The sequence below is a fragment of the Emys orbicularis genome, chromosome 10, assembly GCF_028017835.1.
Source record: "Emys orbicularis isolate rEmyOrb1 chromosome 10, rEmyOrb1.hap1, whole genome shotgun sequence".
Taxonomy (NCBI): domain Eukaryota; kingdom Metazoa; phylum Chordata; order Testudines; family Emydidae; genus Emys; species Emys orbicularis.
This window is the reverse complement of record NC_088692.1, coordinates 2,239,900-2,266,657: the sequence shown is the minus strand read 5'-3', so window position 1 is coordinate 2,266,657 and position 26,758 is coordinate 2,239,900. Positions and strand designations below refer to the sequence as shown.

The window sequence follows — 26,758 nt, the reverse complement described above, 5'->3', positions numbered from 1 at the left end:
GAGGGCTCCATCAACAACTTGGACCACTGGAACATGGAGCTGGTTCTGAAGATGCCAGGCATGTTGCTGACCTCATAGGATCTGTTTTGTGTGCATGAAGGATCCAGAAATAGCAGCCAAGACAGAATAGCAGGACAAGGAATCTGAAAACACAGAGCTCTCAACACCAGGTATATACCATTTTGTTGTAAAATATACTGGTGGGGACAGGGTGTGGAGGCAGTGACTTAAGTATTGGGGAAGAGTATTCTGGGTTCTTATGAATGTCATTTCTTGAAAGGGCAGATAATAGTCTTATGTGAAGATAGAAATGTCCTCTCCTCCTGCCCCACAAGTCCTTTCTCCACCACCTTGACAATATAAGCTGTAGCTGATGAGCTTTTTCCATATCTAGTTGCTTTGGTTCTCCCTATAATTCTACAATATTGGCATGCCCCTACATAACTCCCCCACACTCTGGCTGTATGGGCCACTCTTCCTGTCAGGGTGGAAGTTTGCCTCAGTATGGTGGATTCAAAGAGCAAGAGACCACAATGTAAAAAATCTAAAAATAAGAACTTCACTATAAAAAATATGTTGGCTATATTAAGCTATATATCAGACTGGTGCACCAGATTAGCTGCCGTCATCGTAGCAGAAGTTTAACAGCAGATTGTGACAAGATTTCTTTTCCACACATATACACACCACTCCTAGTAAGGAAATAGAAGTGAAGTGGCAAAATTACAGATAACACAATTTAAGTTAGCAAAGACTAACATGAGTACTCTCATCAAGCTGTGGTGATGGGCAGTGTGATGTCAGATGAAATTTAATGTTGACAAACACAAAGTAATGCAAATTGAAGATAATGGTTTGAAAAATTCATACTTTACTGCATTCTAAATCTTCAGGAAAAGATCCGGGCATTATTGTGGACAGCTCAATTAAGACTTCTGCTCAGTGTGTAGCAACAGTCAAAAAAGCATCTATGCAAATAACTCCATTGCTAATTTATCAGCTTCTCCCTTCATTTCCTCAAGAATTCCCTTTTTTCCCTAAATGCCAGGAAAATGTTTTCAAGTGTTTTCCTGTGATAAGTAAACATTGGTAGTCAAGCTAGTGACCAGCACCTATCTGCTCAATTCCATTCTTGGCCTTAATCTAGCATCCTAATGAACCCTCTTTCTTATAAGTGTTGTGCATGCATTGAGTCTAATCCAGGAAGAACATTACTTGCAAGAAGGTATTAGAATTTGAAACTGAATTTATTTCTGTTGCACGTCTTGGTATTCCTAGGGTTAGGGATAGATGAGTATTGCTATGGCTAACTCATTACTTATTTTTCATTATAGTGGCCACACCAGTAGAATGGATGTCCCAGAAGAGGCATGGTGTCATGCAGAACGGATTCACAGTGGTGAAATATCTGACAGTGTACTGGTTCAAGGAACACAAAATCAGGGCCACTTTGCAATATAGGGCAAAGCACAGTGAGGCAGGACTATTTCAGGAAGAGGAGAAATTAGAATGGGAGACAGAGTTCTAAAGGGAAATGTTCAACAAATACAAAGTGTTCAGGAAAATGACTGTGTGTTGGTCTAACAACTGATCCCTGCATTGCCTGTAAAACATAACATTAAATCAGGATAATAGTTATGAGGCTGCCACCTACTCTTCAGCTCCCTTGCTTTCTGTTCCTTTGGCAACTCGCGCCTTTAGAAGCCAGTGGAAAGGAAAATTGGAATGCCAATAAGACAATTTAAGAATGATTGTCTGTTGCCCTTGGTATTGTACAAATGTTACCTTGTTTTGTTATTGCAGCTGACTTGTAAACATGTTTGTATAATAAAACATTTTCTTAAAAATAAAGGCTCTGTGCATCAAGCATAATGTTCTTTAATAGGAATACATGAATTCACTCCTCCATGAAACTTCCTCACCAGAACTAATACAAATCACTAATAAAGCATGAGAAAAACAAATGCATTAAAATCACCAAGAGTATAAGCCCACCACTACAAAGGCACTTCATAGAAGCAGCTGTCAGTTACTGTTCTCTGGTACATCAAATCACTCCTCCATAAACTCCCCCACCATACAAATCAAGATAACTGGATAATTAAATGCCAAACACAAGAAGCCCACAGCAACAAAATATAAATGGCTAAAAATAAAACAATATTTACTTCACTGAACCAACAGTTTAAAAGTGTGTATACAATGCATTTCTGATGAGGATCGCACAATGTTTGTATATAAGTAACTGTCTCAGATACAACCACTTGTGTGTCCAGTTGTGCATAGGTTGCTGCATAGCTAGTTGCTTACTCCCTCAGCTCTCCATAGAAGACTACCTTTTTTTTTAATATATATTAAAAAATGCAGCAGGCAGATGTTGTTACATTGGTCACTGACCAGCCTTTGGAAGTCAACAAACATCTCCATTGTCTCACAAAACCTCATGCTGCTCCAGCCACCACTGTGCGCACCTGATGTGTATATTTGAATTGACATCTCTCCAGTTTTGTGTAATCTGGGAATAGATTAATTAGAAATAGTGAAAATTGGCATGTGGGATCACCAGAATCACAATGGGGACAAATGCAACTAATGTCAATGTTGTAGTCATCCTCTACCCATTTTTTAGGAGTCCAGCTCTTTGAAAAATTGTGCATCTTGCCCTTTGCCTGGCCATCCTATGTAAATACCCAGGAAACTGTCATAAGTCTCTAAAAGTTATGTCACAATTGAGCAGTAACTCTTTCTGTTAATCTATGTTTTGGACTTTGTGTGGGAATATGAATTCACAGAGTGGGCACATGGGTTCCCTCAATAGCCCCCGCACAGTTCAGGAATCCCAGTTGTTTGAATTCCTCAGTGATCATTGGCACACTACACTGTCTGTCTTGATTCTACTATGTCTTCCCACATATGCCTCCATGACTAATAATTAGCCATGTGTTTCCTGAACCCAAGCTGATGCCCACTGTGTCGAAACCATCTGGGGTGGGGTAGCCAGCTGCCATAGAGAGTCAAACCTTTTTCATGGCAAGAAGTATGCTCATCCTGACAGGCTGGCGCTGCAGTACTGGAGCCAGTTAGCTACAGAGGCAGAGAAGTCGTCTTCCTCGTTCTAAAGTTACACAGCTACTGGTGCTCATCCTAGACCTCAAAGAACTTGGTCTCACCAATTTGTGGTCAAGGTCTGAACCAATAGTAGTACTCTTCCAGCTGAATATTATTCTCAAGCATCAGTTACACCAGCTATTCTAAGCCTTGGGACGGCACGACAGAGGAAAAGTTGTGTTAACTGCTTTTCTTGCTCTTTGCAGTGTTCTCTGCCACAATTGCTGTACAGAAGCCCCATCAGAAACCTTACTTGCCAAACAAGAACTGAACATTTGTCCTAGCCTGCATTTTGAGGAAGGATATAGGAGGTGGCTCCAGCATTTAGGGCTTTGAGAATTCCCTTTCCAGAGAATTACGAAAGTTTTGGTCTCTTCTCTCTCGTTTCTGGTAGACTCCCTAAAGGAAGGCTTTTAGAAATCTTGTGGAAGCGATGGCCTCAGAGAGCTGTGCTGGGAACTGTGCTATTGTAATGGCATAGTGAAGTACAAGTGCGAACATGTGGCAAAAATACAGATAAAAGCAGATGTCAGTGTGGATACATGGCACCTTTGTATTTTAGACTAGTGCTATCCTGCTGATTCAGTTTCCAGAGGTTCAGGTTTTGTGTGTGTGTGTGTAATATACAAAGTTTCATAGGCTTTGCTACACTTCAAGGAGGGGCCCAGTGAGCATGCTTAGAAATTAATCTTTAGTCCCAGCTTTTTTTCCCCTCCAACCTTAGTGCAGAAACAGTTCTTCATGGAGTACAGGTTCAAAATTATTTTTGTGGTTCCAAACTCATTCAAAACTAGTTGAATAAAAAAACTCTCTTAAATATGTGCTTTTTGTCTCATAATTGAAATGGCCAAAGGGTTTTTTCCTCATATTTCAAAAACTAATAAATCACCTGTGGTCTGAACCTATCATAGAAAGCTTTAGACCCAAAGGAGAACTCCAGAAAGTTATGAGGAAGTGAAAAAGTTGTAATGGAACTCTCTACAGAAGCTTAATCATAGTGTTTAGTACTATGAATGTTATAATAAAAATGTGACCCAGCTTCACATATATCAAGATGTTCCTTTCATCCTGAGCAAGCTAAATTAATCTTGGAAACTCAGTTACCACTCATTGTTACACTATAGCTAGGCAGAGCTAGTCCCAAAACTCACGTTTTGAATCTGAAAGTAACTTGATGCTGGGTATTGTTTTTTAAAGAATTGCAGGTTTATGTGAGCTTGAGGTTAGATCAGAATATAACAGTTTCATGAAGACACATGCAGCACTATGTAGAGCTTATTTTAAATGTTTAGCTTAATTTTTGTTAAACCTAGGATTTTGTCTTAAACTGGTTTTACTTTGAAAAGTGAATCTACAGGGGGCATTTGTGGAGTTTTTCTCATTTACTTCTAAGATAATTGCTTAGTTTAAATGGAAACTATTAACTTAAGTTTGGCCCCCAAATTATATTTTCTAAATGAGTTTTTTATAAAGAAAGAATAGACACATTTTCCACAATTAAAAGAAATCCAATTTAAACAGTTAATACAGACTTTCTTCTACTTTGTTTTCAATCCAAACATCAAACACTGAAAACCTGAAAGTGAAACTGATGGCATTGATTTTTATTGAGCTTGAAAAAATGCCAAAAATAAACACAATTGAGACAAATTGGCTTTTTTTTTAAATTTTCACTTTTAATATTCAAACGTATTTTTAGTAACTTAGGTAAATAAACTCATTATAGCATATTTGCTATTCCTAACTGCCTGCCCTGCAAACTCTACCTCAGATCTGTATTCATTGTAGCTTTTGTATCGTTACCAGTTCAATTATAAAGATACTATGGGCCAAGCTGTTCTCATTTTACAGTGAAAACCTAAATTTGCCATGGGTTGGATCTCTTGAATAAGAAAGTACCTGTTTAGTGACCTTTCTGATTATAACAATGTAGATCTTAGATTAGCCTTATCTTTTTTTTAAGCATTGTCCTTGCCTATGTGTATATGTTTTTAACAACCCTCTAGAATTGGTGGTCAATTAATAGAAATCTACTGTTAATTTGTGTGGTTAATTTTAACCTTTCAGTATTTATTATAAAATTCTGGGTTTGGTTTTTCTCAGTTAAATGAATTCTTCTAAATATCTAACAAACTGCATATGAAAAAGAGAAATGTGTTTTTGGGAATGGAAATTGATCTTTCTTACCACATTTTTACTCTTTTCAGAATACACAGATGATACTGCCCTGATTCCTAAGAACTCATCTGTAATTGTTAGAAGAATCCCTATTGGAGGAGTTAAATCTACAAGCAAAACATATGTCATGTAGGTATTCATAAAATCAAATACTCTATCTGTGGCCATTAGACTTGGGTAATGCATAGTTTGCTAGACGCATTCAAACGTGTCTAGGTTTTCTTCCTTTCATAAGAGTTACTGGTTCATGTTGTAGCTGGAAAGGATGAGACCTGTAACCTCTTGATCTTTGCAAGAGGGATGGCTTGAATAGGATTCTTGGGACTCCAGATTCTAATCCCACAGTTAAATTCTGAGGTAGAGTTCTGCTCAGTTTACTATGTGAGTTGGTCTTTTGGTTGTGCCCTTAAACTGAGGCCCTTTTTGCTCTGTATTGACAGGAAAGATTTCATAGCACTTTTTATAAGAAGAAAAACCTATAATCCTTGGCCAAAGTTTTCCCCTCATAGAATATCAGGGTTGGAAGGGACCTCAGGAGGTCATCTAGTCCAATTCCCTGCTCAAAGCAGGACCAATCCCCAACTAAATCATCTCTCATGCATGTTGTGTATATTTACTGACTCATTCCCATGTCAGAGGTGGTTACTTGTCAGTAAGTGGATGGGTGTACTTCTGTCTTGGGACATGACAGGACAGGTACTTTATAAATAAACTACTAGTATTAGTATTGCCAACAATCATGGAGTCTTGCATAGAAACAATACTAGAAAGACTAAGGTCCACCATTCTGTATGTCTTCCAAACACAGGAGGTTTTATGTGGGATATGCCCCTCAGATTCTAAGAGACAATCACTGCTTCAGTGGAAGTCAAAAAGAACAAAGTTCCCAAATGTGTGTGGTGAGGGGGGTGATAATCCCTCCCCACCCTGACATTCAGTGATCAGGTCAGCCATTTTGCATGTGAACAAGATTAAAAGATTCTTTCATTAATTCTGTTTTATACTATGTTGACCATTGAGCTCCAAATGTCTGTTTTCCCTATTAATCCCAGTGTGGGGTAACAGATGTAGTGTTGACTAAAATGTCAGAAATTCCAATGAATGAAGTCAGGATTACAGGTTGCTTGTTACCCTTCTTTCATCCTGTATTATCCCACTTCTACATTAGTTGCACTAGCTTTGTTTGAGTAATTTTAATCTGTGGCTGAGCAGACGGCATCTTCCTGGTGCTTCAGTGCTATTCCAAAGTAAAGTGTTAGATACTAACAGAGATGAGGACCAAATAAGTATCTGGGTACAAATCTGTAGGGGTTACAGAAAGAATGGTGCATCTTGCTCTCTCCATAAAGGCTGCCCATTGCTTCTGTGGTGCCCCTAGCTTAACAAGTAGAAGGCAAAGTGCAGAAGTGACTCCTGAGTAGTTCATACTGTGTGCCAATTTAATTATTAAGCTGCTCAGTAGTACAGTTAACTTAAAAATAAGCAGCTTTTGAGATTTCAAGCTCAGAACTACAGTATTGTTGTATGCAATGCCTTTAAACATTTACTGTTCATCTTATAGCATGTTCTTCAAGGTAAACACATTGATAAACAAATCTGTGGTGTATATCTTAACGAAGTTCCTCACCTACCCCCACCTTTGGGATGTACTTACCTCTTATTGTGAGCCTGGAACAGTTTTCCTAGTAGTGACTGTTGTAAGCACGAGTCCTGCAACCATGAGAGGCTTTAAACTGCCTCAGCTCATGGGAGACTTTTCGCAACTTCATTAATTAAATATACAACTCTTATTAACGATACCAACAATTGCATGCCTAGTTCTCTAAGTAGTTTGCAGATCCACAATCAATATGTGGAACCTCAACACATTTTCAAATGTAATAAAGGAATTCCTAAATACTGTAGAATATTCAGGATTTATTTTGAGCAAATTCTGGTAATTAAGACTTTTTTTTTGTCACAGGACTCCTAAACCGCACAAAATCCTAGAAACTTCTTTCAGGTGATGTTTCTACTACTACTTTTAGTCAATATAGCGTATATAAAAGGTTTACTATCTGGGCACTTTCGTGGCTAAAATCAGCAGATTCCTCACCAGGGTGTTTGGGCTTCCACAATAAATCCTGTAAGAGGACCACATTGCTGAGGATTTATAGTAGTAATTCACTGTACATCAAACATTCTACTTTTTAGCATGATTCTTACAAGTTAAAATTCACATTTCAAACAATAGAATCCAATAATATTTCTGTATCAGACACATTTCAAACAATAGAAATGTAGGGCTGAAGGGACCTTGAGGTAATATAGCCCATCCCCCCCATGCTAAGGCAGGACCAAGTATACCTACACCATCTCTGACAGGTGTTTGTTTAACCTGTTCTTAAAAACCTCCAATGATAGGGATTCCATGACTTCCCTTGGTAATCTATTCCGGTACTTTCCTAACCTTATAATTAGAAAAATTTTCCTAGCATCTAACCTGAGTCTCCCTTGCTGCAGATTAAGCTTCTTGTTCTACCTTCAGTGGACATTGTGAACAATTGATCACTGTCCTCTTTATAATATCCCTTAACCTATTTGAAGACTGTTATCAGGTCCCTTCTCAGGCATCTTTTCTCAAGACTAAACGTGGCCAGTTTTTTTACCTTTCCTCATGACAAAAGGTTTAGAAAACCTGACCTATTTTTGTTGTTCTCCTCTGGACTCAACATTTTGTCCACATCGTTCCTAAAGTGTGGCACCCAAAACTGGGCACAGTATTCCAGTTAAGGCTTCATTGTGCCAAATAGAGTTGGACAGTTATCTCCTGCATCTTACCTACACGCCTATTAACACACCCCAGAATATTAGCTTTTTTTTTTTTTTTTTTTTTTTTTTTGCAACTGCATCACATATTGGTTCATATTCAGTTTGTGATCTATTATAATTCCTAGATCCTTTCTGCAGTACTATTGCCTGGCCAGCTATTCCCCAGTTTGTATTTATGAATTTGATTTTTCTTTCCTAAGTGTAGCACTTTGCATTTTCTTTATTGCATTTCATCTTGTTGATTTCAGATTGATTCTCCAATTTGTGAAGGTCACTTTGAGTTTTAATCCTGTCCTCCACAGTGCTTGCAATCACTCCCAGCTTGGTGTCATCCCCAAATTTTATAAGCCTACTCTGTATTCCATTATCTAAGTCATTAATGAAAATGTTGAAAAATACCGGACCCAGGACAGACCCTTGCAGAACCCAGCTAGCTATATCCTCCCAGTTTGGCAGTGAACCATTGATAACTACTCTGAGTACAGTTTTTCAGCCATTTGTTCCCTCCCTTATAATTTCATCTAGAGCACATTTCCCTAGTTTGTTTGAGAATGTCATGCGAGACTGTGTCAAAAGCCTTACTAAAATCAAGATATATCATGTCTACTACTTCCTCTCATCCACTAGGCCAGTAACTATCTAGACTACCACTTTTCTTTTCCAGAAGCTAGAATAATGATAAAATACAACCAAAGGATCTCAGAGCTGATCCTTAATATAACTGCATTAGGAATGTGAGAGTTGTTTGGATAACTGTAAGCCCCTGCTTAGATAGGTGATAGTCTGACTGAGAATACAGAATTGTAGCATGAAGCAATTCATATTTAAGATCATTAATATGTTGGCAATTGTCCAAAGGCAGACTTGTTGAATTTTAAATTCAGTTTTTACTAACTAAATTTTATTCCACAAACATGAGTCTTACAATACTTTTTGAAAATACAAAATATATATGTAACTTCAAAGTAAAGCTGTGAGTCCCAAGGGAGAACAGTTTCTGTAGTCACCTAAACTTCCATATTCATTAAATTATCAGAACATATAATATTGGTAATCACAACATAGTATGTTTTCATTGTTTGTTTAAAGGATGTAAACAGTGTTCTTATTCTGACGACTTTTATTTCTTCTTCTAGAAGTCGAACTGAACCAGTGAGTGGAACTTCAAAAGCAGTATGTAAAAACACAATCTCACACTTTTTTCCTACACACTGCACTTAAATATAAACAGTAATGTAGCAAATTAATTTTCTAAACATTAACTTAAATTTTAACTTCCAACAAAGCACAGTATATATTGTAAATACAATGTATTTGATGCAAAATAGTAAAAATATTGAGTAATGCCATCATTTGCACACTTTTAATGTGAATACTAGTATTTGTGCCAAGTAATGCATTGTATTTCATATTGAATATGCTAGAATACTTCCTGTATGACTTTGTGTTGTACAGATAATGTATGATCATTTTCAGATCATGAAGGTTCAAGGTTTGCACAACTGAACATGGTGCCATGTTCTACATCTGTCTGTCTATAGTTAGTAATATGTATGTTTGTACAGGTTGTTGTGTGCTTTTTGTTTCTTGCAATAAAAATGTTTGGAGTGTATTTTTTTGCCATTTTCACATTGTATCACTTAGCTTTTGTTTTCAATACTTTTTTTGCCTAATGGTTTTTGAAAATGTTATCAAAAACCACTGAGAAACCATTATTGTTAAACTTGGTATTGTTTCTTACTTTTTGACTTGGGGTTCAAACAAATGCTGAACCAAATATATCCCAGCATTTCGGGCGGGTGGGGGGTTGGGCATTTCTGTGCAGCTAAATGGCTCATTTTGCTGTCCTTAAATACTTGAGCATTTACATTCCCTAAAACTGTATGATTAAAAAGGGGTATTGTTTGGGCGCCTCTGAGTACATAAATGTCTTGAAAAGGTTGCCATGAATTTGAGTAACTTTTAGTACACAAAGTGGTATTCTAAAGTTCTGCATTTGATTCTTCCACTTTCTGTGATGTACAGTTTAGTATGTCTGCAGACTAAAGTATCTAAAACTTGGTGTAGGAATTTCAGCTAATTAGTCATCTTGTCTGCTAGACCCTTGTGCAATTCCAGCGAAACCCCTTACCAACCCCCTTTACTCTTACCTGCAACACATTTTCTGATCTGGGTAAATTCTGAGTTGGATGCTTCTTAAGCTGTCAGTGATCAAGCCTTTCTTTAGTATACCACCACTTCTGATTTTACAGTTGAAAAAAGGGCAGCATTTTTCTTTAGGTTTGACACACTGATTCTTAGTCTGTTGCAAAATACAGAATTATAGTTACACAAACAAATATTTAACTGGTTATGGTGTAGACTTTGACTTGCTGATTGGGTTGAATATTGTGCATAATTCAAACATTTCAAAATAGTCCTAATTAGTATTCAGAATTATTACTTGGTGTTTTTTATTTTTCATTTTTCTTTAAGTACAACTGATTTTTATCTAGAATGGTATGTGGCATTACACTAACCCTGGATCATTGGATCTGATTGCTTGAAAAGCTTTCAGAATAACAGAATCTAGAAATTCCTACCTTTGGGTTGGTGGTCTGTGAAGAATATAGCCTCTGGTTCTCATGAAATGTAACATCATAAATCTAAAATCCTAGTCTGTTGTACTTATGGTATTAACATCTTTTAAAACCTAATCTGCATTCCAATATTCTGTTATCAGTTGGTTCAAATTGGTTTTTAGACATACTTGTGTCTCAACAATAGCTCAGATTAGCTTGACTGGCCCAGTGACTCTAGAAGTTAATGTAATGCATTTATGTAAACCACATTTACAGTATTTGGTCTAATTCAGATGAGTTTTTATTTCTTGAAAACAGTTCTTTTCCTTTTTGTTTACTAGCATGTGTATGAACACAAATCACATGTTCATAAATAAAGTTAACATTCTTTTAGCCTTGTGTGTTCCCTGGCATCTCTGTATTACATTTCTAAGTAGCATCTTATTAGGAGCTGATATAGATTTCTCATCAGTTTTAAAAAATATACGTTAAAGAATGGCTGTATTCTAATTAGAACTATTTAAATTAAAATGGAAGCAAAGCAAAAATATTCCCTCTTGTCTTGTTGGCACGATTGGACGCTATTTAGGTTGTGGGCAGAAAAAAATCAATTTGGGCCTGATCTTGCCAGTCCTCTACATACACAATTTCTGTTAATGATAATATCTAGCTCTTAGTGCTTTTCCTCTTTAAATCTCAAAGACAGTAGGGGTTCTGTCCTTGCAGTATACAGGATAAGTCACTTCCAGTGATATGGGCACAGTTATTACCCTTAATTGCCCAGCACAACCTAAAATCAGGGACAAATTCTGTCCTTAGTTCTATGTGCACCACTCCCATTGCATGTATCTGAAAGCAGAACTTGGCTCCAGTGTATTAGGATTAAGTTAATTGAAAGCTGACACATTGTAAAAACAAAGCATAAGGCAGCAAGCTTAAAATGGGTTAGTATACATGATATAAATTCAAGTGATTTGATAATTATCTTGACTGATTATTTCTGCATTGCCGTGCTCTTTTGTGTGTTACTATCCTCCTACACTGTGTGCCCATTCTGGCATTGTCACAATCAGAATTAGGGTTCTGAACCTTTGTTTTAAAACTGGTGACTAACTTATTAGTATCAGTATGTCAGTAGCAACAAGAAGCCTTCATCAGAATCAATACCCCCGTTGTCTTAGGTGTTGTAGAAATACAGAAAAGAGTCCTTTGCTCAGAGCACAAGTCACTAAAATTCAACTGAAATCCTAGTTGGCCAATTCTTCAGTTAACTTATATCCTGAGTATTGTAGGCCTTATCATTGAAACTGAAATCCCTATAGTTCTTCAACAGTGGTCTATGTGTAAAGTTTGGGATTGGAGGGTTTGTTTTCCTTCCAATCTTCTTTTTTTTTTTTTTTTTCCCCTCCCTCTACTCTACTCCAGTTCCTCTGGGCAGTCTTCTGTGTGACATGGGATCCAATCATTCACCTTTTTAATTAGTTAAGTTCTACTACAGTATCGGGTCTGTTCTGTTGCACAGTCACCTGGAGTCACAAGAACCCTGGACATGTAGGTTTCATGTGTCTGAATCCATTGGCTGGCAGGAAACTTGACCAAATACTATAGTAGAAATTTTTAAAAAGTTGACATCAAAAAGGAGAAGAATACAACACAGGCAGGGAGGCCACCAGGAGATACACTCACTCAGACATTAATCAACTATTCACTCTCTCTGGTGGTCATTTAATGTTCAGAAATAACATTACCCCCTTCCTTAAGAAATCAGGTCAGTGTCTAAAGCCGTTAATGCTTTTGCATGAGAAAATTTTAACTATTATGTTATCTCGCTGTGCTCAAGGTAGAAAATATGACCGAATTAGAAAAGCTATCCATTGGACTCTTGCAGTTGTACTATTAAACACTGAGGAGTCTAGCATTGGCAAAAAATTGGTAAAACATTCATAACACTTAATGAACTGTTAAAACTATTTTCTGAGCTTCTGTGTTTATCAGCTGTAATTGTAAACCATAGCCCTCTTTATTTCCACATGTAAAAAGGAGGGACTTCTGGAACCTCAACTTTCTGGTTATTTAACTACATTTCCTTTTTTAACCTAATTGAATGTAGAGCGTCATAACATAATAGTATATCAAGATTTTATAGCAGACTGAAATTTTCTAAAAAAAATGAAATTTATAATAAAAAAAAAAATTGCAAAGCATTACCATTAAAAAGGGGCTTCAAAGTCTGAGTCTTCTAATTCTTCCCTTCCATAGAATATTTTCAGGAGTGTCATTTCTTGAAGCCTTTGTAAAAATTCAGTAAAAATCAATGTAAAAGTTGTGTTGCAAGTACTGCTCATGTGCAGAAGAGTCCCATGTGGTGGAGGAATCATAAACTCTGGGACCTTTTTGATTGAATGAAGAATAGGTTCATTACAGATACGTTTCCCCAAAGTTGGAATAATAAAATTATTCTTTGGCATATTTCTACTAAATTAAGTAGTGTCAAATTTCTATAAGATTCTTTAAAAACCTGTTCCGTTACTTTTTTTTTAATCTTTCTCCAGCTCTTGTTAGTGATAGTATTGGCTTTCCATTTCTCCAAACAGCTTAATTTTAAGACAAAATAATCACTGAGCCCAAAATCTCTAAATAGTCTCGCTATACACATTTTATTTTGATAATTAAGTATCATTTTGATTATTTAATCATTTCATTCTTGTTGTTGATGGTGTGTTACAATTTGATGCCTCTACAAAGGGCACAGGAATTTTCCTTTTCATGTGTGGAAAAATTACATATTACCAATAGTTTTGAATAGGTAATCTAATTTATGCTGCAGTCAATGATCCATTTTAAGCCTTTAAAATCAGCCACTTTCCTGCAAGGGACTTTGTCTGGGCAAGTATAGGGGGTCTGCCTGCATGGATGAGCAGCTTGCAGGGTCGGGACCTGAGTTCTTACCTTCATCACTGAAAGTATGCTTTCTTGCTTTTGTCCATAATGGAGTCCATAACCGCTCCTCATGATTGATATTAAAAACTGTACTTTTTGGGTGTGGGGGGTGAAGGATGTTAAATATTGAAATCTCTGTAAAGTCAATTGCACGTTTTCAGTTCAATTTTATAATATTCCCTTCTGTTTTAATAAAATGGACTTGTTTCATTTCTTCCCTGTTCTAGTAAACTCTTATGGCATATAGAATCATACAGCTTTTTTACTTGTCCTAATTTGATCCAGACAGTTTATTTTGTGACTCATAGATCAGTGGAAGGATTGCTTTTATTAAATGGATTTTTTTTTTTTTTTGACAAGATTTTATCTCTGGGCTGATATGCCTGTTCTTTCTTTTGGCAACAGGCTATTGTGTACTTCACAAAAGCATAACCACACTCATTCATGATTAAGTGTTAAATTACAAAATATAGTAAACATACATTTATATATTAACACAATTCTTTCTCAGACTAACTTTAAAAATTATTTTAAAAAATTTAACCCAGTTAGCTACAAAGTGAGAAGTAGTTGTTCTGTCTGTAATATATTGAGTCCTATTGATTTAGGGCGTTATGGGGTCTCATCAAGGGGAGAAGAGGCTCTGAGTCAATACATTGATTTAAGCAAGTTGCTTCACTATTTTAGTGTCTTCCCATTAGAAGCTGACCTCTCCTGATCTCTCACACATTTTTAAAGCTGCCATGGTTTTGGGCCCCATTTCTTTTGTGCAAATAAAAATTGCACTACTTTGGAAAATGCCTCTGTCAATGACACACACAAAAAATACCCGGAGTAGACGCTCAAACTACAATAGAGGCTAAATATCGCTATGTTTTGACTGTGGAACTTGAATGTGTGTTTAATTTTTTGTGAACAGATTGATGACTCTTCTGCATCTATTTCTCTGGCCCAGCTTACAAAGGTATATATACATATATATTCTTGTCAAATAAAACTGAATGAATTGTTTGCTTGATATTTAAATGTCTTATATTGTGATCTATATCTGGCTAATTTTGTAATATGAGCAAAAATTTATTTTAGTGAAAAGTGCTGACTTTAACTTGAAAATTTGTGTATATATTGATTGATACTATCCTGTAAAGAGTAGTTCCCAGTTTGGGAAGATAGAAGGGGAGTACCTTATCAGCCTCAGCATAATGTTGCAGTATTACTCATCCTCAAGACACAAGGAAGAAGCACTTCAGAAGCTGTTTACCGTTTCTTTCATACGTTTCGTTAATTTTCCATTGGAAACTAGCACAATTTTTAAAGAAGAATTTAATAATATTTTGGCTGTAAGTTATGGACATGCCAGAGTTTTTTGCAACAGCCAAAATAGAAGCTTTTCGTTAACATGGACAATTGCACGGTTATTTTTGGATTTCTAGACTTTCCAATGCTAGACCAATTCTTTGCGTGTTGCACATAATTTCATAAGTTGTAGACTTGTAGTATATATACAGTGGACAACATTTATACAATCTAATTTGTTTGAACACAGACTTGTAAATTGTGTAAATGTATCAATTGTTTATAGGAATATACCAATGTGTATTTGTGGCATATTGGCAAATGTGACCTTTTGAAACTGTTGTATAAGCCATGTTTTGCTATGAAACTGCTTGCATTTTCTGCTCAATGATGTGTGACTTTGTTTGGGAAAGCACTAGTGACTACACTTACTAAAAAGATACTATAGTATCAGCCAAGTAAATTATTGCTCTTTTAAAATAAAAAAATGTAGAAAGGTTAGGACATAATACAGAGTAGTTAGACTTCCTTTCTTTTGAGGGTAAAGACTGGCGTTTGTTTTCCAGGGAAAAATATAATTCTTTCCATCTATAGCTTCCCCTCCACTATAAACATGAAAATCTCACGTGCATTTGGCAACTAAGAAATTTAACTTGAAAAATAGCCATCTAAAGAGATTGGCTTCCATTAGTGCTGTCCCTAAATCTGTCCTTGGTTTTGTAAGCTCATGTCAACTTTCTTATTCTAAGATGTGAAAAGCTGTCCACATGGTGTATTCCTTTTTAAGTTTTTTGAGAGAACTTAAGTATTTCTGAAAAATGCAGAAACCTAACCTAAAGCAGCTCAAAACTGTTACTTACTTTAACCTCTTCAGAGCAGACTGGCTTAGCATGGAGGCGATGTGTTTAACAGTTTTCTGTTTTATTCCTATTATGTATTAAATGCCATATTGGAATTTTGGTCTATTCCTACTAATGTTTTGTGCTTTTGGATGTGTTTGTAAACTGTTTGGGTTCAAACAAATTAGTTAAGTATCTGTAAATCACATTTTCTGTAAATGTTAATGGAAATGGTTTCATAGATGTCAATCTGGATGATGTTACTGTTAAGAAAAGCTATGTATATGAAACAACCATTTAATAAAATGTTGAAACTAGTTGGTTGCTTTTGTGAATGAATGTATAAAAAGATAAAATACTTTGAGTGGTTGATCTGAATGCTAGGTGCTTGAAGATCCAAGTAATTAGCAGTCACTCCCTTAGACCCTGCTTGTATCTGGACTAGTGTGTAATGAAATATTTTAACAAATACTGGTAAATTTTAAAAAAAATTCTCAGTTGGCTTCAGTATTTTGAAAGGTTAGCTCCACATATAAGGATTACATTTATAATTTTCATATTAAAGAGAGACAGTCAACTTGAAAGCTATTTATCTACAAATTTTGTACCTGCTGTAGTTACAACACTTCATAGTGTAAAGTTAACAAAAATACATTTTTAGCCTATTTACACGTGATAGCACTCTGTGTATAGTCAGTTTCTGCTTTACTGAAAAGACCCTTCTGAAAACCTCAGGAGGGGAACACACATACCCTTATTTAAAAAAACTAAAGGAATTTTAAAAGCACATTCTCTTCAAAGGTGCTATATCAGAGACCTGGACTTACTTTTTTTTTTTTTTTTTTTTTTTTAAATATAAAGTTTCAAATAATTCAAGTTGAGTGTCCTTTTAACACTGTGAAATGTAAATACTGCTGCTTGTATCCATATTTCTGAATAAATACAAATACACAGTGAACGTACTTTTTGATGTAGTCTGGAGCTTAATATTCAGTTTCTTTAACTTAAAAGTACTGAATAAGATTTTTTGTACACTTAGCTTAAGTCCAAGTCCACTTCTGTTTTAAAGAAAATTGGAGCAGTTACACAAGTCTTTATGTAAGGTACAAACAGAGCCTAAGGTTTTGAGTGTCCAAGAAAGCTTTTCTCAAGTAGACTAGCAGGCACACAAACATCATGTAATGGCTTAAGGACTCCCCAGAACATCTTCATGACAATATAAAATATAAGCAGCAATTTTGATGCAACTTCAGTTAGATTTGTGCTGCTCTTTACAGGATTGAATGAGTGGTGTTGTCTTTGGCTGTGTGGACTTAATTGTGTTTCTAATGTGTGTGTCAAATAATTACCTATTAAACAGACTGCCAATCTGGCTGAAGCCAATGCTTCCGAAGAAGATAAAATAAAAGCTATGATGTCTCAGTCTGGCCATGAATATGATCCAATCAAGTAAGTGTTTATAATGTCAAATCTGTTCCTTGAATATTATGGACAAATTGTAGAGATATGCTTATGTTCTTTTTAAAAAACGTAGACACACCTTTTTTAAACCTTTTTAGTTACATGAAGAAACCTTTGGGTCCACCTCCACCATCCTATACGTGCTTTCGTTGTGGAAAACCTGGTCATTACATAAAGAATTGTCCAACAAATGGGGTAAGAGTCTATGGTGGGATTTGCACTGTTATGTTTTTAGTAGTATGAGTTTATTGAATTTTATCATCTAACTTAAATACATAGGCAAGATAATTCATAGCAAAGGTTGAAACTCTGCCCTGAATTTCTCCTTTTGTGCCTATGCATTGCAGCTGATAGTATTTAACTGTATACTATTTGTTGACCAGACATCCATTCTGATAGAGCGGAGAGCTTTGTTAGTAATTCAGATTTCTGGCTGGATTTAGTTTATGTATTTAAAAAAATTCATTCTCAGAGTTAGTATCTTTTTCCAGAATAGGAATGCACTGTAGAGATAAACATTCCATTCTGAGAGTTTTTCTGCTGTGTTCCTCTGAATTACAAGAAATTAAGGAGGGGGGGACTTTTATAATATGTTTATATATCTGATCTATTTTTAAAAGTAGTAATTTTTAAAAGAAGGAGCAAGGGTTTAGTTATTTATATTCATGATAGTTAGCCTCATTTCAGTGTGTGGAGTAAAACGAGTTTATAGAATGGATTCTAAAAACTGCAGGAAGGTGTCAAAAATCAAGGAAAAATTAGAAGAAATTTCTTCTAAAATATTTTAAGATTATCAATAAAGAAAAGGAGAGAGATTGTGGTGAAGGGGATATGTCCTGTACTTTCATATTGCAAGTTGTGGAATGCTTCATGCTTACCTGAGACTTTTGTCACATCCTTCATATTTTCAATATAGATTTTGTATGAATAAACCAATTCACATTTGAATGCTTTATCATTTTAATTGTACACATGAGTGTAAAGAGGATGCATCTTTCAACCATTCTCCTCATGTAGATTCAAATATATGTGACATCTACTCTCTAGCATAAATATTTTACAGCCGCTATTGCATGAATGGAGAGATTATCACTTTAGGCCCTAGTCCTGCAAAGACCTGTGCTTGTGTTTGACTTCAAGCACAGGAGTTGTCCCATTGAGTTCAAAACACCTGCCTGATTCTTAGCAGTATCTTAGTCAGTTAAGGATTTATATGTATTTATCATGCAGTCCTCATATTTGCAAAGAAAAAAAATTAAATACAATTTTTTTATCGCTTACATACACTTACGCATTCAGATGTCCTTTTAAACGGGTTCCATTTAAAGCAGAAATATATCTGGATTCTTTTTCTTAACAGGACAAAAATTTTGAGTCTGTTCCCAGGATTAAAAAGAGCACAGGAATTCCCAGGAGTTTCATGATGGAAGTGAAAGATCCCAATACAAAGGGTGCTATGCTTACAAACACAGGAAAATATGCAATACCAACTATTGATGCGTAAGTATTTAGTACTTCAGAGGTGGCCAAAGTATAACCAACAGAGACTGCATGTGCAAGTATTTAAATCAAAATGGAGCAACATAGGTTGGCATCTGTAATCTCCAGGGGCTCTAGTTCAGTATCAGAGTGGCTACAGTCTGCTTTGTATAATGCTAATGGGTGCAACCTTGGCAAACTTGTCATTGTGGCTCTACCTGGGAAAATATTAGTACCCTCTGAAGCTGGTCTAAATGTATTTTTAACCTTTTTCTTGTTGCATGTGTACATATGCTCATAACTTGCTATGCAGATATATGCACACAATACACAATAAAAATGGTGTGTGTCACCATGTCCAGGCACCCTCTCTGCCCCTCCGATTGTGTTCAGTTTGCTGTTGCAAGTAATCCACTTTGGCAGTAAAATGTTTAGAAAACCTTGACTGAAATATGCTGTTGTAATATTTTAATATGTCATAAAGCATGCATATTAGTTCATAGAAATTAGCGCTGAGACAGTGAATATTGGGCTATGTAAACGTAGCAAAAGCCTAAAACATTTTGGGGTATGCACAGCAACGGCATCTGATCTTGTCCATTTCCATTGATGGCTAGAAAGCTTTGGCTTACAAATAAATCTTTCATTTGAGTATAATAGTAACAAGGTATTGAAAATGAATAGTTGGTCTTTGAATGAAAAACTTCTTAAAAGTGAACATTTTATAAAAATGCCCAACACTGAGATGGCAGCATTGGCTGCTGGCTAGATCAGGGAGTTGGGATTCTGAGATTCTGTGCCCTTGACTTGATGTGAATTGCAGTAGTCACCTAAACTCTCTACCTCAGTTTCTTTGCTATATGAGTGCTGATGATGTAGTTTTAAATAATATTTGCAGCTGTAGTTAAGCACTTTTTTTTTTTTAAGCTGGTTTTCAGCTTATGCTACATGTACTTCATAGGTTTCTTGCAAAACACTGAGCAGCTCTAGATGAAACTGCCAGTTTCAGCCAAGACACCAGAGGTCTTAAGATCAGAAGGTCTTTAGTGTTTTTATGTAATCTGATTAATATGTACCCAAAAAATGGTAATTAACAAGAATTAATAAATACCTACATGCCACTGGAAAACCTTGCTGATACTGAAGCTCTTCATATGTTTAAATCCAAAACTCCTTCGTGCAAAACACACTGCAAACTCAGGTCTAGTGGAAATGCAACTCTCATTCAGTAAAAGCACTGGAAGTTCAAGAAATCTGAGTTCACCCTATTTGTTTTAACTCAGTAGAAAATAATTATTCTCTGTAAGGTCCTACCTAATCCAACAAACACTTGTGCAGTTGAGTAGCACCTTTTTTAAATAGTGCAGGCACTTCAGATACAAAAAGATAGCATCCTCAATGAGAAGGAGGGAAGGATAAGGATTACAAAAGTACATCAGTGCAAATACTTGGGTTTATATGGACATTTTGGTGGTGATGGCAGATGGTATGAATGTGGTTGCACTGTATGTAGTGTACATCAAAATTTGTCCAAAAATAGAAGTAACTACTTGACCTGATAAAATCCAATTAAATACCAATATATATCAAATGTTTTTATGTAATATTTTATGGTTGTTAGAAACCAAGAAAATATTGGTGTAGTGGGTTGAGGGAGAGGGATCTACATAACCTTTATATCTAATTCATACTGTAATTTTAAAAAGGTACCTGTTATACAGCTAAAACTCCACCTTTTCTAAATCTCAGTTCATTTTTCCATTGTGTACCTCCTTATGTAGAAACAGTATCATGTTTGAGCTGTGCCAATTATGCAATAAATAATCACTTACCTGTTTAGAGATTAAATCTCTGCTGTGTAATAAATAATACTAAATATATGGTTGAATTCTATTCAGCAAGTGTTTTTCTTAACTTATTGATTCTATTATAAAATCTGAAAATTTGATACTCCTTCTTTAAACAGATAGTCTTAAATTAAATTATTTCTTTCAGGGAGGCTTATGCTATAGGGAAGAAGGAAAAGCCCCCTTTCCTCCAGGAGGAACCATCCTCCTCCTCAGAAGAGGACGATCCTATTCCAGACGAATTGTTATGTCTAATCTGTAAAGATATAATGAATGATGCAGTTGTCATTCCCTGCTGTGGAAACAGTTATTGTGATGAATGTAAGTGCCATAGTCTGACATTACAGTTAACTCAAATGCCAAATGATCGTGTAAAATGAACAGGAATCTGAATTAACAAAAATTGCTATACTCCTCTTCATTCTGAAACATGGGTATCTATTAACCAGAAAATTCTTGCATTTTATCTTGGAGTAAAGGAAGAATGCTGGAGATAACTTTAGCTGGAACTCAGATTAGGGGAATTTTTTACATAGGGATGGAGAAACATAAGAAGTGAATGCTTGTATAATTATTTTTTATAGTCACTGATGCTGAACACATCTAGTTTGAATAAATGCTTTCTCAAGCCCTTCTTATCCTTTGTTTCTGTTGTTTGATTTGGTAATAGTTGTCATCACTTTGCCATATAAATTGTATCCCAAATTCAACACTGGCAGTTAACTGGAGGCTCAAACAAGAGGAAAAGATAGACTGTTGTTCAAACTCCTCTTTTAAAAGGACAGTTAGTTAAAAATATAATCTTAACCTAATTTACTAATGCTTTCTTAGAAATAAAATTTACCCATTAATCTAGAGGTTGATTACTTATTGTATCCCACTCCACTAGATAGTGAAAATAAACTAGTTAAGTCAGTTTCACTGACTGGTTGTCATGCACTAACTTAATCTTGTACTTTGTGATTTGCAAACACTAAACAATGTTTAAGTCTGAACAAGGTGGTGCTTTTTTTAACGTGGAATTTTCAAAAAGCCATGGAAACTATTATTTTCTTATGATCTGTAAATCCTTCTTTGCACAAAAAAATATTTTTTGTAATCAACCTGTCATTTTTTTATCTGTTAGTAAAAGTCACTGTTAATTATGAGTGTGTGGTCACAGAATTTTTTTTAAAAGTATAATACCGCATACTAGAACTCCTGAATTAAGTCCCTGTTTAAATGTTTTCCGCCCAGTCCATTTTTCCGCTGGACCCCAATGTTAGTTGTGTACAGGGATATGAGAGTAAAGTATGACCCAAATATTTGTTAGCTCAGGTACTTCTGTTTGTTCACAGGTATCAGAACATCACTACTGGAATCAGAGGAACATACCTGCCCAACTTGTCATCAAACAGATGTTTCCCCTGATGCTTTAATTGCCAACAAATTCTTACGCCAGGTAACTTCACTTTACATATAATGTATGCAAGAAAAGCTCATCTTATTTGTAAGTAGCTAAGAGGCAAGAAAATTCTACTTCATGGAGCCATCACCATATTTAAGACTGGTTGAGATTTGCATTTTCAAATCTATTAATTGCTTATTTTGAAATTATCACTTTAAAAATACAGCTAGCAAATTCCTGATTTATGAGATTAGAAAATTGGCTCACTTCTAGATTTCAGCAAAAAACATTGACAGATATTTTCATAGTTGAATATATATGTTGTCAAAACGATGCTCTAATGTTGGTTTACACAAAAAGAAATCATGTTTCCAGTTTTCACTGTTGTGAAGAGAAGCTTGCAAATATGAAGAAAGTGTAAACGGATGCAGTGCTGTTCGCGCATCTGAGGCAGCCTCATACGGTAGCTCTGTAGGGAGTGAACTTCCTTTTTTACCTCAATGAGGTTGTTAGCTCTGAAAACTAGAGATAATAGTTCAACCTTAACGCTTAGTGAAGGAAGTTTTTTATAGGGATCATAATGTACATACATAATTTTTATGTAACAATGATTTTTCTACCTCTAGGCTGTAAACAACTTCAAAAATGAAACTGGCTACACAAAAAGGCTCCGTAAGCAGACACAACCATCAAGACAGCCAGTTCAGCGGAACCTACAACCTGCAGTAAGGCCTTCAGTTTCTAGACAACAGGATCCTCTAATGATTCCAATCACTTCTTCACCTTCTCTAACATCGTCATTGACTCCTAGTCAACCATCTGTGATGACTACTTTGCCAGTAAATCAGTCTTCTGCCACCGCACCTGCTGCTGATATCTCTGCAACAATGTCCATATCTCTTCACTCTGAAAAACCAGAAGGACCTTTTCAGTAAGTAAACTTGTAGTTTAACGCAATTGAAAAAGAAATAAAAATGTTAATGCTGGTTTTCCACTTCCATTTACTTCTAATGCTTTATCTTGTTTGGTAGCTGTTTATATGTGCTTTAGTGATAGTTGACAGACAAACCTCTCCTTTCCAGCTCCAAGTACAGCCTTGGAGGTTCTCATTTATCATATTGTCTTTCACTTTCCCTGCTGTAACTTAACAGGTCATTCACCTTGTATTCTGACAGGGTGGAATTCACAAACTTAATTTTCCCCCTCCACTCCTCCTTGAAATCAGTGATGTGTTCTTTGACACATTATGTATATCCAGCATATGAACACTTCATGACCTTGTGAGACCTTATGCTTTTAGTAGTGACTCCATGAGGTACTGGGAGAATGGTACTCAAGCATTTGTTTCTATAGACTTTTCTTATCTATTTGAGGTATTTGAGGCACACCAAGTCTTATTTCATTCATGTGTATCTGCTTCTTTGTAGAAGAATTAGTTATATTAGTCTGCTCCTTTGGAGATGCTCACCATTCTTTTAAATAAAGACTCGGTTTTGTGATATGTTGGTGACATGCATCACTCAAGAGCAGCCAGTTCCCCAGAAGCACTTATCTTGGTGACTATTTGGTCACTGCTAAATCTCTCCCAGTGTAGGATTACTTTCTTATAGGAACTCTTCTCCCAGTGTCTTTTCTGGGGGAAGGCTCTCTAAATTTAGCAGAGAACAGCGGCTGCTAAAGTTACCCTTTTGCTACTTGATACATCAGTCTCTTCCAATTGGAAAGCATTCTTGATTGCTATTAGGTTTGCTTTTCTTACTACTGAGGAGACACGGTGCATTCTCTTAAACTACAAAAATGCATCTATGGGTAAAACTTACCATTTACATTCATATCGCTCCTTCTGCTCAAGTTCTATCATCTACATCATACAGGGTTTGACCTAGCGGCAATGAAATACATAAATTAAAGCGACAGTGACATATGTAGGTTTGAGGCGTAGTGACTCAGAGAGCATTAATTAGAAGCTATGTAAATTTAACTCTTCACACTGTAAATTTAAGGTCCAAAACAACTTCCCATGAAATTACATTAAAGTCTACTTTAAAAAAATAAACTGTAGTTGAAGGCTCACATCTCTAGCTCTGTGGTTTGAACCTAGAAGACAGTACCTCTGTCAAACAAAGTGTGAGCCTACCTATTAGAGAGACAGGGTGGGTGAGGTAATATCTTTTACAAGGCCAACTTCTGTTGGTGAGAGAGACGAGCTTTCAAGCCTACACACAGCTGCTCTTCAGGTCTGAGTATCATAGCAAAATACAAGGATACAATACAATACAAATACAGTATAGCATACCTATATCATTAAACACCTGAGAGCCATATTTCAAAATGATCTCATCCCAGCCACTAAATTTCTATTTGAAAGTATGTATGTACTAAATTTTACACACCCTGGAACTGAGATTTGTATGTAAAAGTCTAAACGTACACATTCTAAAACTTGCATGTGAAAATATAGAGGCTACTCTGGAAAACTTGTGTTCCCTTCTGACCCTCTCCTTCAGTAAACTCGTACTTTACCTTTTTTACAGTCCTAAATCTGTTTTTATGCAACGTGTTCTTCTTCGCAATAATTAAAAATAGTGCAGCTTTTTCTTATATACCTCAGTCCTTTTTCTTTCAATAACTTAAAACACCATATTTGAATGTCACAAATCTCGTGTCCTTTGGTTTTTTTTTCCAGTGATGCTGATAGTGTTATACCTCCTGCTGCTATTGTGACGGCCTCCGAACATTCTAAAACTTCTTCCTCTCTATCGATTAGCACTGTGATGGAAGAGAAGGTAAATTTTACTTGAGCATATATAATGAGTTTTATGTTTTGAGAAAGTGTCTCTTCTGATTTTTCCCTCTTGATCCCTAAGGGCTACCAGGTTCCTGTAATAAGACAGCCAGCATTACAAGGCCAGCTGACTTCACAAGGACAGTCAATACCCACTACTGGTGAGTAACCACAACTTTAGCCCTGTTCTTATAGAAATATTTCTTCAGTTTATCTGAAAGAATTTTTTTTCCCCCAAATAGGTCAGCCAATAAGAACCAATACGGTTCGCTCTGCAGGCAATAGGCCAGGCTGGGAACCGTAAGTATATTTGCAAAAAATATTTCACTTCATAGTGCTTTTAAGCAGCTTGCTAATTTGTTAAATTTAACTGTGATTTGGTTATTGAACATATTTAACTGTAAACCACCTGTTACCTAAGTATATGTAGACAGGTGTGGTGAATCTAAGCCAAATGGTAATCACCATTTTTATATGCTTTCATCTGAATTTGTTTTAACAAATTGGGACTGTAGATTCCCTTAGGATTCCCTAAAGGGAAATTTGACTGTAATCTACAAGATATTGCAAAAAATAAATCCACTTTCAAAGAATAAATCATTAAAAAGATTTTAAAATCTCAAATATAATTTTAAAAAATCAGGTGGAAAATTTCCCTCTTGATAGTTTGCAGAATAGGGCTGAAGGAATTGGCTTTGTTATTTGAAGCCATTGGAAATCAGTTTCAAAGTTATAAGTTCTGTTTATTAAAGAATTTGGTTGCTATTGTTTAAGATGACTAAATTATGCAAATAAAAAAACACATAACATTTACCTTACAGCAATTTTGGGTTCTCTGACTTAGTGCTTTCAAATGGTGAAGCTGATCCCTTTCAATCCTATGTCATCATCCAGCTGATCCTTCTTTCTGGGATGTATATTCATTTATTTGATTACTGTTGTGCTGTAAGCATACATAGCACTTTACAAAACACTTTAAAAAAAAAAAAAAAAAGTCCATACCACAAATATATTAAACTCCCAGAATCAATAAACAGGACAGCAGTTCAGGCACAAGAAAGTGCAGATGCATCATTGTGAGATCAACAACATAGGAAGACTCTAAGAAAGAAGTTTAAAGAAGTTCAAGAGAAGATTAGTTAACATTTGTACAGTGCGTTGAAGATGAGAAGTGCTCAAAGTGCAAAGTATTAAATGTATCAAAGATTGGCAGAGGAGCGGTGGGCATTTGGTACACGCAAAGTGGGAGACTTGTAAGCATAGGGCGCATCTGTCCAAAATTGCAAAATTGAGAGTGAGGAAAGAAGATTGAGGGAGCAGTTGGGGGTGAGGATATGGAGGGGAGAGTCAGGAGCAAGAGGAGTATAGAATGAAATGAGCAGACATATAAGCAGGGTGGAGTTTAAGAGACTTAAATTGAGGACAAGGACAGGAAATGCCCTCAGATGGACACAAGCTTCCTTCACTTTCCTCTTTTAAAATAAGGGCAGAGTGTAACAAACAGTGACACGTGTTTTTGGGTTTCTTTAGAAGTTCAAATCGAGGACGCCCGCATAGTGAACGTACACAAAGGACTCAGGCCCCAACATTACCAGCATCAACACCTGTCTTTGTGACTGTGCCTCCACCTCCCCTGTTTCCTCCACCTCCCCATGCACTTCCTCTTCCACCGGGGGTACCTCCACCACAGTTTCCTCCTCAGTTTCCACCTGGTCAGCCTCCACCTGCTGGGTACAATGTCCCCCCACCGGGATACCCCCCAGCTCCTGCAAACATATCAACACCTTGGGTACCAACAGCAGTACCAACGGCTCATTCAAATACCATCCCAACGACACAAGCACCTCCTTTATCTAGGGAGGAATTTTACAGAGAGCAGCGGAGACTTAAAGAGGAGTAAGTATTTGGCTCTGAATGAAGTTGCATTATTTTTCATTATTCTATTTCAATAGCATATTGGACAGCAATTACACAAAAGTGCATCTGCCATAAGCAAAAGTGACATATAAAGCAAATTTTCCAATGTGCTTTGCCTTACAAGGTAGTAAACCTATAAAACTAAAACA

At 36.1% G+C, this 26,758-nt stretch overlaps 1 protein-coding gene across 3 annotated transcripts in view; it reads left to right on the top strand.

Moving 5' to 3' along the window:
* The window catches only part of RBBP6 (RB binding protein 6, ubiquitin ligase), a 40,235-nt gene that overhangs the window by 5,690 nt on the left and 7,787 nt on the right, over window positions 1–26,758 (top strand). Inside the window, exons 2-14 of one of the 3 annotated variants that reach the window (XM_065412585.1) lie at window positions 5,316–5,415; window positions 9,234–9,270; window positions 14,518–14,562; window positions 17,094–17,182; window positions 17,293–17,389; window positions 18,555–18,694; window positions 20,669–20,841; window positions 21,858–21,961; window positions 22,534–22,838; window positions 24,594–24,693; window positions 24,775–24,853; window positions 24,935–24,992; window positions 26,223–26,588. In XM_065412585.1, the coding sequence (XP_065268657.1) occupies window positions 5,316–5,415; window positions 9,234–9,270; window positions 14,518–14,562; window positions 17,094–17,182; window positions 17,293–17,389; window positions 18,555–18,694; window positions 20,669–20,841; window positions 21,858–21,961; window positions 22,534–22,838; window positions 24,594–24,693; window positions 24,775–24,853; window positions 24,935–24,992; window positions 26,223–26,588 (1,693 nt within the window). Of the gene's footprint in view, window positions 1–5,315; window positions 5,416–7,271; window positions 7,289–9,233; window positions 9,271–14,517; window positions 14,563–17,093; window positions 17,183–17,292; window positions 17,390–18,554; window positions 18,695–20,668; window positions 20,842–21,857; window positions 21,962–22,533; window positions 22,839–24,593; window positions 24,694–24,774; window positions 24,854–24,934; window positions 24,993–26,222; window positions 26,589–26,758 lie in introns of those variants that run through there. The other 2 variants (XM_065412587.1, XM_065412586.1) reach the window with 2 other exon arrangements.